The sequence below is a fragment of the Carassius carassius genome, chromosome 30 (assembly GCF_963082965.1).
Source record: "Carassius carassius chromosome 30, fCarCar2.1, whole genome shotgun sequence".
Lineage (NCBI taxonomy): Eukaryota > Metazoa > Chordata > Actinopteri > Cypriniformes > Cyprinidae > Carassius > Carassius carassius.
In genome coordinates this window covers 25518858-25531460 of record NC_081784.1, presented here as the reverse complement: position 1 = coordinate 25531460, position 12603 = coordinate 25518858, and the positions used below count along the sequence as shown (strand labels likewise).

General features: G+C 36.7%; 2 protein-coding genes across 2 annotated transcripts in view; both read left to right on the top strand.

Annotated features, from left to right (window-relative positions):
- Positions 1-12603, top strand: part of LOC132110970 (cAMP and cAMP-inhibited cGMP 3',5'-cyclic phosphodiesterase 10A-like) — a 192685-nt gene that overhangs the window by 113195 nt on the left and 66887 nt on the right. Inside the window, exons 3-8 of the mRNA XM_059518121.1 lie at positions 1965-1993; positions 5432-5552; positions 6528-6577; positions 7449-7589; positions 8395-8550; positions 9640-9690. Of these exons, the coding sequence (XP_059374104.1) occupies positions 1965-1993; positions 5432-5552; positions 6528-6577; positions 7449-7589; positions 8395-8550; positions 9640-9690 (548 nt within the window). The remainder of the gene's footprint in view (positions 1-1964; positions 1994-5431; positions 5553-6527; positions 6578-7448; positions 7590-8394; positions 8551-9639; positions 9691-12603) is intronic.
- Positions 1-12603, top strand: part of LOC132110972 (vesicle transport protein SFT2A-like) — a 277590-nt gene that overhangs the window by 209439 nt on the left and 55548 nt on the right. The gene's annotated exons all lie outside the window — the stretch shown is intronic.

Genomic DNA, 12603 nt, shown 5'->3' with positions numbered 1-12603 from the left:
GACGGGATGTAAGGGTTACCATACGTAATTGAGATGTTCCCTTTCAGTCGGTCACTCTCTGCGTCACGTAGGATGACCGGCAAATTGGGATCCGAACCATGGATTAATAGATGGAATTTTTGGTAGAATACTTGATTACTAAAATATTCGATAGCTACAGCCCATATATATATATATATATATATATATATATTAAAATTAATTAGTTGTTGGAACTATATATATATTTTACTTGTAGGTTTTTTTTTAAGGCAATCGGTTTACATGCTTTTTTAACTAATAACATTTTACAGTCTACACTTTAAAGCTAAGTTTAGTGTATTGCGTCATTCGCTTAGCAAAGTGCTATCAGAACACTATTTTAAAATGAGTTGTCATGAGGGATTTTTATTCCAACATGTAAGTTGTTGCCTATGTGGAATGTTTGGCTCATGTGACACTAATTCGCTTAAAAGAATGCTGCCCGTATAGGTAGTAGACAGAAAGCAAGGAACTCTGCCATATTGACATTACAGTTCGTGATTCATGAGAAGCAACAGCAGGAGGAGACACTGCTATTCTTGGAGGCCTGCAGTCAGCCGCACAGTGTTCTCCTGAGCCCAGTGGCAAGGGACATGGATTGTGCTGAAAGTGCAAAGTGTCATATTTACAAGATGATATGAATGGCTGTTTTAGCATACTGCCTGCTAATGTCAAGAGGGATTAAAAAAATATCAGCAGCTTTGGCACAGCAGGACACCATCAGATGCTTTATAACGGCACTGCCCTGCTGCCCTGCACACGGTTGCCTTTATCCACCTGCAGATCGATCCATATGGGCCTGTAATATATCAACTATATTTAGGTGAGCTGATACGAGCGATCTGACGTGGGGAACAGGTCCTCCCCCACCATCTTTCTTCTTGTTTGTCTGTGTCATCAGTCAGAAAGTGCTATCACATCACCCAGCATGATTCTGCTTATAAGAGCTAGAACTGCTGATCTGTCATCTATTCTAAATGTCCATTCACACTAAAAGTTAAAGGACAAGGAAGTATGAAAAAAAAGTTGGGTCCTGTCCCAAATGGCACATCTCATGTATACTTGTGGTCTTGTGGACTTACAATGGCAGCCATGCCCTTGTCACCATGAAGTCCACAAGACCACAGTGGTTCTCATCCTTTTTTACTCCCATGGGCCACCAATGTCCACAACAATATTTGGAGCCACTAATAAACTATTTTCTAAACAGTATTTGAAGTCCCCCCCTTTTTTTTTTCTCCGTTTGCTTTTTTTATTTAGATTCCAGGAGCTTCTAGTATCCATAGATTCAAATAAATAATTACAATTATTTTAATTGAAATAGTTTTAGTTGTTTTAAAAGCTGAATATTCTCTAGGCATTCAATCTTTTTTTATGTCAAGTCATTTATTTATATATAACTTTATAATCAGTGTCAGTGTAGTCAATCAATAATATTACTTAATGTTAATTGTCTTTTAAACCTAAACTGTGTATAGAAAAAGGTGACTGTAGTGGGAAAAAAAATGTCGTCTTCAAATAAAAAAGTAATTGTTGAGTGGGAGAACTAGAATAATAAATATCTTGATTTTGAGTTGGTTTCTTCTTTGTTCCCTTAACACCGGGGTTTTTTTTTTGTTTTGTTTTTTTTGTTTGTTTGTTTTTTTGGTCTTAATCAACTGCAAATGTGACAACTGGAAAGTGACAGAACATTTTGTTAGTTGCTCAGCTTCTTATTCTGTTTCATTCAGCTCTCATTGGCCTGAAATTCTGTATAGGGTTCCATTCCATATAGCAGGGTTTTGAATAACATGAAAAGGACATCAATTAATAAAATAAAAAATCAATCAAAATAAAGCAAGCTTTATGCAAATGAAGAGACATTCTGTCCATCCATCCATAAAAGTGACACTGTGTTACAGGATACATCAGTTTTGACACTGTTTTCTTTTGTATTTTAACAGATGAATCTTCAGCTGAAGATATCAGCAGGGTAAGTGAGGCATCTTGTGTGTGAGTGTTTTTGTGTGTTTGTCTTACCCTGTAAAGCCTAAAAGGCTCAGTTTAAACATTTTATTGAAACTTTAGACAAAATATGCAACATTTGAGTATCATATTTCATGCATTAAGATTTATGGCCCATTTGGTATGATATAGTGATAAAAAAGCACCCCAATTTTATTCAGAGACCCAAACTGAGAACAAATATGCAATTACTGATATTTATATGGCTGAAAATAAATTCAAATTCTGATTTAATTTTCATTTCGGCTTTTTATGTAAATCAATGAGATCTTACATAAAAAAAGACTACTTACATAAAATGCATATCAGTTGTCACTCTACGTATGTCTCCCAACAATATGGCATAGTAAAATTATATTTAAATACTTTTTATATTTAAGTTTTATTACATTTAATGCAATGCAATACAATGATGATTTAGAAAGCCAAAAAGCCTGATATGTCATATTTTATATTTACATTTTAAAGTGTCCTTTTTATTAATTTCTTTTGGAAATATAAAAAATTATGTTTGGTTAATCAAGTAAAGATAAGCCGCTTTAGTCCACCAAGTGTTCATCTCGAAAAATTCATAACAATATCAAGGTTATTCCTTCAACTACATATTAAAGGGGAATTATATTAAATATCCTTTTCACTTGCTAAAAAAGTATCAATCAAATGAGAGAAGGCATGTACTGTAGTAGAGTGTGTACAACGGGGGTTTCAACAAAGTTTTTAACATGTAAAATGTGCATATCAAATATGATACAGTAGGCGTTATATATTTAACCTTAATGCAGTCATATTATAAGAAATCAGTGTTACAAATGAAGTGGATCTCAGAAGGGATTTTTTTTTTTAATATGTGTCCCCTTTATTAAAGTGTGTAGCAAAAGTGTGAACGTTCATGCCAAAAGGCAGAATGTCCCAGGTGGGGACAGTTATCAGGGGAGAAGCATTCATGGAACACTTCATTAAAAAAGTTTCTGCTAATAATCACATACAGCTGCTAAATATGAAAGTGTCTGTTAAATGACAAATGACACACACAAACCCTGTGACAGATTTTATGAGCAAAGGCAATGACCTGTTAATGAGATCTTTGGCACTTTAATCGGCTGATATTACACCAACACACACTCTGCTCCGAGCACTTAGGCCTGCTGATTTAGGGGACAGAGATGAATAAGTTAAATGGGGCTAGCAGAGAGGGACATACAGCAGAACACGAGGGAGACAGTGTGTAGGAATGAGGGTCTGAGATGACGCCAAGGGTGGGCTGTGGAAACAAATACTTTTTAGAGGACAGCAGGGACGTTGCCTGTCTTCAGTGCGTCACTTTTCTGTCTGCATAAACAGGATGTGTAGGGAGCCGTTCCCGTGGGGGAGCACCTCACACACCCCTCTTCCACCGGCCCACTCTGACCTTTCACACAGGGACAGAAATAGAAATCCTCCATCCACACTCCTTTTAAAATACTAAAAGTTTGATTTAGAGCTGATTTCTGTATTAGACCCAGACCACACATTTAATGTGAAAGAAAAAAAATACAGAATTCTGTGTTAATTGGATGTTTATGATTAGGCTGTGTTGTTCTTTTGGCAAAATTTGGTTATATTTTAGTTTGGGGACCAAATCTAAATATTAACTGACTATTAACTGATTTGCTGCTTATTAATAGTTATTAAGCTAGTTGTTAAGTTTAGTTATGGGGTCTAAAATATGCTCATGCAGAATAAAGCATTAATATGTGCTTTATAAGTTCTAATAAACAACCAATATGCTAGTAATATGCAGGGGAGGAAGCATGACTGTTATCAGTCTAATTAAATGGACTGTTTTACCCTGTATTTGTGGGCATTATGTATGTTTATGCTGCTTTGTTACTTAATGCCAAATTCTGTTGATATTAATGGTCAATTGAGTCTCCTGTGTGGATGGATAAATATGAGTACCTCATTCAGTGGACCATCCAAAAATGTCCAACTTTAAGAAAAAATAATAATAATAATTACACCATTCAAAAGTTTTGCTAGTAACATTTTTATTTATTTATTATTTATTTATTTGTTTTCCCCAGAAATTGTTATTATTATAGTTTATCAAAAGTGACAGTAAATACTTTTTTCCTTTTTACAATAATGACCTATTGCAAACAAATAATGTTCTGCTGTTCTTTTGAAGGTTCTATTCATAAAATAATTCTTTAAAAAAACATGCATAACTTCCATTACATTGATAACATTAAGACTGTCTTGAGCAGCATATTAGAATGATTTCTGAAGGATCATGTGACCCTGAAGACTGGTTGTCAGCTTTCAATTCATTACATTTTAAAATATATTGCAATAGAAAATTATTTTAAATTACAGTAACATTCTATAATATTACTGTTTTTATGTACAAATGAATGCAGCATTAGTGAGCATGAGAGTTTTGAAGTGCATACACACTATATGACCTAAAATATGGACACCGCTTCTAATTATAATTTTTCTTTTTTCTTCTTCTTTTTTTCATAATAAACGTTGTTTATTTCCCTCAGAAATATGCGATGGGCTGAGATTGGTCAGCTGGCTCAGTGTGTTGTGATTGGCTAAACCGCCTCTAACATCCTCAAGATCAGAATGTGCTCCAGTTTTATTGTAAATAATGACATCTTCTATATTGCTTATCAATTTGAGCCCTATTGAGATGCAAATAATATTAATGAAGAGGATTGCACAGAACCTGTGCAAGCACGGCTCTTAACTGTTTGTTTGTTGTTGCCTTATACTTTTAGATATACTGTTGTTTGTAAATGCTACTGCTTCTGTTAGCTTTTAATATATGGTTTTATTCTGATTAAGGCTTTAACACAGCACAGCAAACGTAAGCACTTCCATGTATAATGTTTCTCATTGTTATGTGAAAATAAGTGTATAAATGGAACAGTTTGTTGGAGCTGATCTGACAATCTGAATGAGAAAGAAAGAGAGAGAGAGATGCAGAGCAGGGTGAGGCGAGGAACAGGATTGAGAACTGCTGCTTAAGAACATTGGTTTTGAAACTTGTGAATCATTAGAATTGTTAGAAGACAGAATCGCCATTCATATATGAACAGATTTTTACGTGCACCCATAGTTTTCTCTTCATCTTCTCTAAAGCGACACAACATGGCCCCGCCCCCTTTGTTGCGTGTTCCTGGGGGTGGGATTTATCTGGGTTCGTGAAGTAACGGACCCGGGAAGAAGCTCGTTGTAGTCCCTTACCAGCCATTTCTGCAGGCATTAAACTGCCAGAATTTTAAAAGATATCTCCGTTTGCATCAACCACCCCTTTAATACTATTTAATTAGATGGAGGTTTCCATGTACTTCTGTCCGTATTGTGTAGTAGACAGTGTGTGTGCAATGATTATGTGTTTCTTTCTTGTGTCCAGCAGTATCAGGACACAAATATGCAGAGTGTCGTATATGAGCTCAACAGCTACATGGAGCAGCGGCTGGACACTGGGGGTGACAACAAACTATTGCTCTATGAGCTGTGCAACATCATCAAAACAGGTCAGAACCTTTCTGTCTCATACACACACAAACACTCACAGAGCAGAAATTACCCATGCACTTCAGGTGAAAGCGCTCACACTGCCCACATAAACATAAAAGGGTAGAACAGCACAGATGGAGGTGTAAGTGAATCCAGGTTAAAAGGTCCAAGTACGGGTGTTTCCGCATCTCTCTCTCCTCCACACACTGATGGAGCAGCGCTCAGCCTGTCATTTCCCATCCACCCACGCTTCATCTGCATGCCGCAGCTCTGCAGGGTGCTGGGATTCAGTCTGGCACACCCAACACTCGCCACTGCTCATTTGACTCAAGTATGTGTGCACCACTCTCAGAAACTGACTTATTTATTTATTTTTATTAAGGAGCGATATTTTGATACGGATTTTAAGGGGCATTTTATATCTTGTTTGTTTTTAAACATACAGTATTCAGTCCATTTATGTCATAAATTGGTTTTATAATTTCATAAACTTAATCAATTAACTTAAGTATTTTTTGTGAATTTAGTCATATAGCTTAATTACAAATAAAGCCTGACCAATCAGGGGTGCGTTTCCCAAAAGCAGCTATGGTTGTAAGTTCCGTCGTTACCGATGGAGTTCAATAACAATGCTTTTGGGAAACGCACCCCATATTAGAGGACTGGAACAACACTGTCTCCAAGTCTTGGTTTATTTCTGATCATGGTGCAAACACCAAAGATTTATTCGATTAAAATTTTTAATTTGCATTCTTTTACTACTTTGGGATTCTTGGATCTTCTTCAAAAGCAAGTGGCATTATATCTGTTAAAACTATTTATTGCTATTTATTTTCTTCCTAAAAATGGCATAAAAGATTCAGAATCCATGGGTGCATTTTTGTCCAGTAATGTTTTGGCATTGAACCATTCTGTATGTTCATGCCCAACACACGATACATCAGTCTGTGACTCTTTTTAGTAGTTTTATTTATTATTTATTTTTTTCACAGCCACAAAAGCTGATGGATTTGCACTTTACTTCCTTGGAGAATGCAACAATGTAAGTTTTTTTTTTTGTTCTGGCTGAGTAAATACATGTGGAATAGGGTTTTTACTGGAAGTTGAAGTCGTTAAATACACAACTTTTGACGCACAACTTTGGACTTTTGCTTTTTGTTCTGTAATATTGCTATTTTCAACATTTTTGAATAATATTACAGTAACAACAACATTAATTTAAGGAAGCATGAAATATGGGGGGGGGGTATATTATATTTTAGATTCTTCAAAGAAGCAAGTTTTTTCTCAAATGCTTAAATTAGATAAAATCTATATGTTGTCAACAAAACTAATTTCTAAGCACTGAAGCCTTAGATGTCTTTAAATCAAAAGGTTCTTAAGTTCATGAGAAACATAAACTCAGCTAAGTGAGTGTAAACCTTTAATTGGTCATGAACATGTTCTGTTTGTCTCAAAATGGCCTGGAATTTCTATAGCATAAAAATACTTGAGACACCTGCTATGTTCATTTCCTCTCTTTTATCCACTTGAGTGGTTTTATTTTAATGGCTAGTACTGTGACAGTATCAGATAACACAGTTTAAAAAGGGCTTCACTTTAGGCTGATCTGTAATTATGTGGGAAGCAATTAATGGATACACCAATTAGTTTTTTTATTTCATTATTTTAGTTATTTTCATTTTATATAACTGTCAGTTTTATTGGATACCACTAATTTTACTTTGCATCTTAAGACAGTATTAAATCTCTTCCTTTTTTGTTTTTTTTTGTGTTGTATGTTAGCAATGGTAGGAATATATAATAAGAGTTGTAAAGTACCCTAAATATACATGTATTATTTTTACATTGACCAATCAGGACAGTTTCCTTAACGTCATGCTGTTTTGTTGATGTTGTTTTCTCTGTAACAGAGTTTATGTTTGTTCACTCCGACGGGGGCAAAAGACGGGCTTCCTGGGCTCATTCCCTCTGGTCCCATCACATTTGGGACCACCATTGCCGCTCACGTTGCAAAGACACACAAAACACTGCTTGCAGAGGACATCATGGGGGTGAGCCACATGCTGTTTTCTTGTGTTCATCATTTCCAGGATCCTCAAAATAATATCACTGCAGCTCGGTTGGAGAGTATTTGCACTGATAATTAATTTAAATTTTACAAAAGTAAATTTTGCTATTCCAGCTATTTCAATAAATATTAAACATTGTATCATTTATGAAAGTACAGGGACAGTATGTGAAATGTGCACTCACATCGTGTATACACGGGAAGTGACCAATAATGTGTCATGGCACATCCACTGGAAGCAATTACTGTAAGCTGCACGTCATATTGAATGTTCACTAACACAGACCATTCAGCTGTAATCTTGATGCTCAGATATGTTATAATAAATACTTTATACTTAATTTTCAAAAGAAATCCATTGGTGCCTTTGAATGTCAAAATAGCTGCATAAAGTAAGAAATCGTTCATGTAATGCTCACATACAGTACATCTTTGTAAACGTGTGGTTAAAAATAAAAGAAAGCCAGGAACCATACATAGCTAGTTTTGAATTTACAGTCATAAAATAGAATTTAAAAACAAACTGCACGTACAGTATTCATAAATATTGTAGCCTAATTATTAGCACACTGAGAAAATGAACTGTCTGCAGAAGCTCTATTGTTTGTAAAAAAAAATTAAAATAATGTGTGTTATGATGTGTTTCCAGTTTAAATAACAAATGTTAAGACTTTTAGGACTGATTAGGAGTGTTTGAAGTACAGCACATCCAGTGAACGTATGTATATATAAACTCCTCTCCCTGGACTAGCCTTAATCCCTGTACGCTCTGTTTTTTTTTCCTGTAGGACGAGAGGTTCCCTCATGGCACAGGGCAGAACTCAGGGATACGTATACATTCTGTTTTGTGTCTACCCATCCTCACTGCCATCGGAGACCTCATCGCTATCCTGGAGCTGCACCGGCACTTGGGCAGAGAGCCCTTCAACCTCAGCCACCAGGAGGTACTCTAAAGAAGAAAGTGCTGGTATTTGTTACATGTCTACCTATGTGCCTCTGCTCTCGATTTATTTAGCAAGGCTGCACATTGTCCTCAGGACTAGTAGTAGAAAGGAATATTCTAGGTTGTGCTGAATATAATCCATGGAAAAAATCTGTGGGAAGCCTCAGTTATCACATTTAGTTTTTTGCAGATGAGAAATTCTCATAGAGCTATACACTTATAAATTAATTTTTGATATCACAATAGTTTGAACAAAAAATAGTCTGATACTGAGTCTGATTTCAGTCCATCCATTCAGATAAACCCCCCTTAACTGCCCATGAAAACAAAGTGAACTGTAATCGGTCACTTCACATGTTGGTCAGACAGTATCTTCCTGTCTAAAGATGTGGTCACATTTACTGTACATTTTTGCGGGGAGAATCTATGCAATCTGGAATTTCATGTGAGCGGTAAAATATTTCTCCACGTAGCAGTTTTTTTGCGGATACGCCACGGTGACCAACACAGAAGTCACTTTGTTTTGAAAGTGACTTCTGTATGAACTGGGTTTTATGCATTGCTACAATATTAACTATAGACACTGAACCTTAATAATTCTGTTTGTGTTATTTCATAGTTTCGATGACTTCTTCCCCCACTGTCCTGGAGAGTTTAGCAAAAACACCTGCCTGTAATATTCAAGACTTAGGTTATGTCCAAAAACACCATTAGTGCAGGAAGCAATTTGTAGTGATGTCCAAAACTGTAGCTGATGCCATCGAGTGCACTCATTCATAATGCGCCTCGGTAATGAATAATGAGTGAACAACTAATGTACACTTAGCAGCAAGGCACTTCGTAATACACATGCACTGTTAAAATTGTGTTAAATGAATTCATTGATTTGTATTCGTGCAATAATGTCCTAACTTTGCAGGACAATGGCCCACTAGGACCAGATTTACCCATCTCTCTACGTATGTAGTAATTAGCAATAATAAAGAATGTGTAATTGTATGCAGTCTTTGTATATATTCAGCTGTCAGGTGAGGTACACAGAACTATGAAGTATGTATTGTGTCTTAAGCTTAGTGTGCCCTGTTTTTAGGTTGCAACATCAAATCTGGCCTGGGCATCTGTAGCCATACACCAAGTCCAGGTGAGTATGTTTGAAAAAAAAAACAATGAAAAGTCAAGTCACATTTATTTGTATAGTGCTTTATACAATACAGATTGTGTCAAAGCAGCTTTACAGTGTTAAACAGGAGAAATGTGTGCTGATAATGCAAGAGGACATTGTTGATTGGTGATGTCATTGTCCAGCTCTGTTCAGTTCGTTTCAAATAGTGTCTGTGCAGTCAAGTCAACAATGTTGCCAGAAACTGTGTCCCTAACTAAGAAAGCCAAAGGCAATAGTGGCAAGGAACCAAAACTCCCATCGGTGACAGAATGGAGAAAAAACCTTAGGAGAAACCAGGCTCAGTTGTGGGGCCAGTTCTCTTCTGGTCAGACGAAACCAGCAGTTTAATTTCAGGCTGCAACACAGGTCACATAGTGCAGAAGACTCATCTGGTTCCCGTGGTCTTGTCCCGTTGGCCGTCTAGGAGACAAGGTCTTCATAAGGGATCTGTCTCCAGGGCACATCTAGTTGTCCTGGTCTCCACTGAATATAGGGCTGTAGAGGTCAATCAGGTCATCTCTAGGTGCTGATCCACTATCACACTATGGGAATTGTGCCCAGTTCCGGTTGTCCTTAGTAATGCAGCCTAAAAAAATAAAAAAAGATTTGAATATTAGAAATGTGTTAGTGTCAGGTTAAAGAGTGTGTCTGCCTCCTGAACAGTGTTAGGTAGGTTATTCCACGGTTTTGGCACTAAATAGGAAAAGGATCTGCCGTCTGCAGTTGATTTTGAAATTCTAGGCATTATAAAATTTGCCAGAGTTTTGAGAACACAGTGGACATAGAGGACTATAATGCAATAGGAGCTCATTCAAATAAGTACATCAGGTTTTATGGGAAACCTTGTGGTCATGAACGCATTAAATATAATTTCTGCAATTGACTTTGAGAGCATAGGTCATAATTTAGATATATTCTAAAATGGAAAAATGCAGTTTTACAAATACTAGAAACATAACTTTTAAAATAAAGGTTACTTTCAAATAGCACACCTAGGTTCCTGATTGATGACAAAGAATTGACAGCACAGCCATCAAGTGTTAAGGCCCGTTCACACCATAAACTATAACTATAAAGATAACTATATTAGCATCTACACCAGCGGACGATGTTGTCTGTTTATTCCAAGCACAAGCTCATCTGCCGCTTTAAATTTTCCTTCTTGTTAATGTAGGATTGATTCTGGTTGGATGTCAATGTTTTTATCGTTCAACAGCTGGAAAAATTATAATAGTAGCACTAATAGAGAGATACAACCGCGATCAGATGATAAGAGCAGGTCATTTGTAACTAAATGTAACTATGATAAGATTTAAATCCTGACTGGAAATCCTCATATATACAATTTTTCTGACAGAAAAGGGAAATTTGAGATCAGTCTGTAATTAATGAACTCTCCAAGATCAAGTTGTGTTTTTTTTTTTTAATGAGAGGCTTAATAAAGGCACGTTTAAAGGTTTTTGGGACAATCAGTCGGTGATAAATTAATAATATTCAGAAGAGGATCTGTAACTTCTGAAAGCACCTCTTTTAGTAGCTTAAATGGTATAGGGTCTAACATACATGTTGTTGGTTTAGATGATTTAACAAGTTTATACAATTCTTCCTGTCCTATAGCAGAGAATGAGCGGAACTGTTTAAAACCATGCTTTAAATCATGCCTGTTGTTGCTGCTTAAAGGGTTAGTTCACCCAGATAGCAAATTTATGTAATTAATAACTTACCCTCATGTTGTTTCAAACCCGTAAGACCTCCGTTTATCTTTGGAACACAGTTTAAGATATTTTAGATTTAGTCCGAGAGCCCTCAGTCCCTCCATTGAAGCTGTGTGTACCGTATACTGTCCATGTCCAGAAAGGTAAGAAAAACATCATCAAAGTAGTCCATGTGACATCAGAGGGTCAGTTAGAATTTTTTGAAGCATTGAAAATACATTTTGGTCCAAAAATAGCAAAAACGACCACTTTATTCAGCATTGTCTTCTCTTCCGTGTCTGTTGTGAGAGAGAGTTCAAATCAAAGCAGTCTGGATATCCGGTTCGCGAACGAATCATTCAGTTCACCAAATCGAACTGAATCGTTTTAAATGGTTCGCATCTCTAATACGCATTAATCCACAAATGACTTAAACTGTTAACTTTTTTAATGTGGCTGACACTCCCTCTGAGTTCAAACAAACCAATACCCCGGTAACCAATAGTAATTCATGTACTCAAACAGTACACTGACTGAACTGCTGTGAAGAGAGAACTGAAGATGAACACTGAGCCGAGCCAGATAACGAACAAAACATTGACTCATTCACGAGTCAAGAACCGTTTCTGTCAGACGCATCCGATTCGTGAACCGAGGAGCGGATGATAATGCGCATGTGTGATTCAGCGTGAAGCAGACTGACACACAGGGTGTCTGAACTGAACTGATTCTTTTGGTGATTGATTAAGAGCTGATTCTGTGCTAGTGTTATGAGCGCGGGTAAACCAAAGACTTGTATCAAGGGCAATCATCGCAAATGACGCCATTATACGTTGAGCGCAAAAGAACCGGTGAACCGTTTTCTTCAACCGGTTTATTGAATCGAACTGTCCGAAAGAATTACTGGTGATCCGAAAGCCGATGCAACCGGTTCTTCACTCGTAAACGAGTCAGTCTATTGTTCGCTATCTGGCTCGGCTCGGTGTTCATTTTCAGTTCTCTCTTCACAGCAGTTCAGTCAGTGTACTGTTTGAGTGCATGCATTACTCCGGGATATTGGTTTGTTTGAACTCAGAGGGAGTGTCAGCCACATTAAAAAAAAGTTAACAGCTTAAGACATTTGTGGATTAATGCGTATTAGAGATGCGAACCGTTTAAAACGATTCAGTTCGATTTGGTGAACTGAATGATTCGTTCA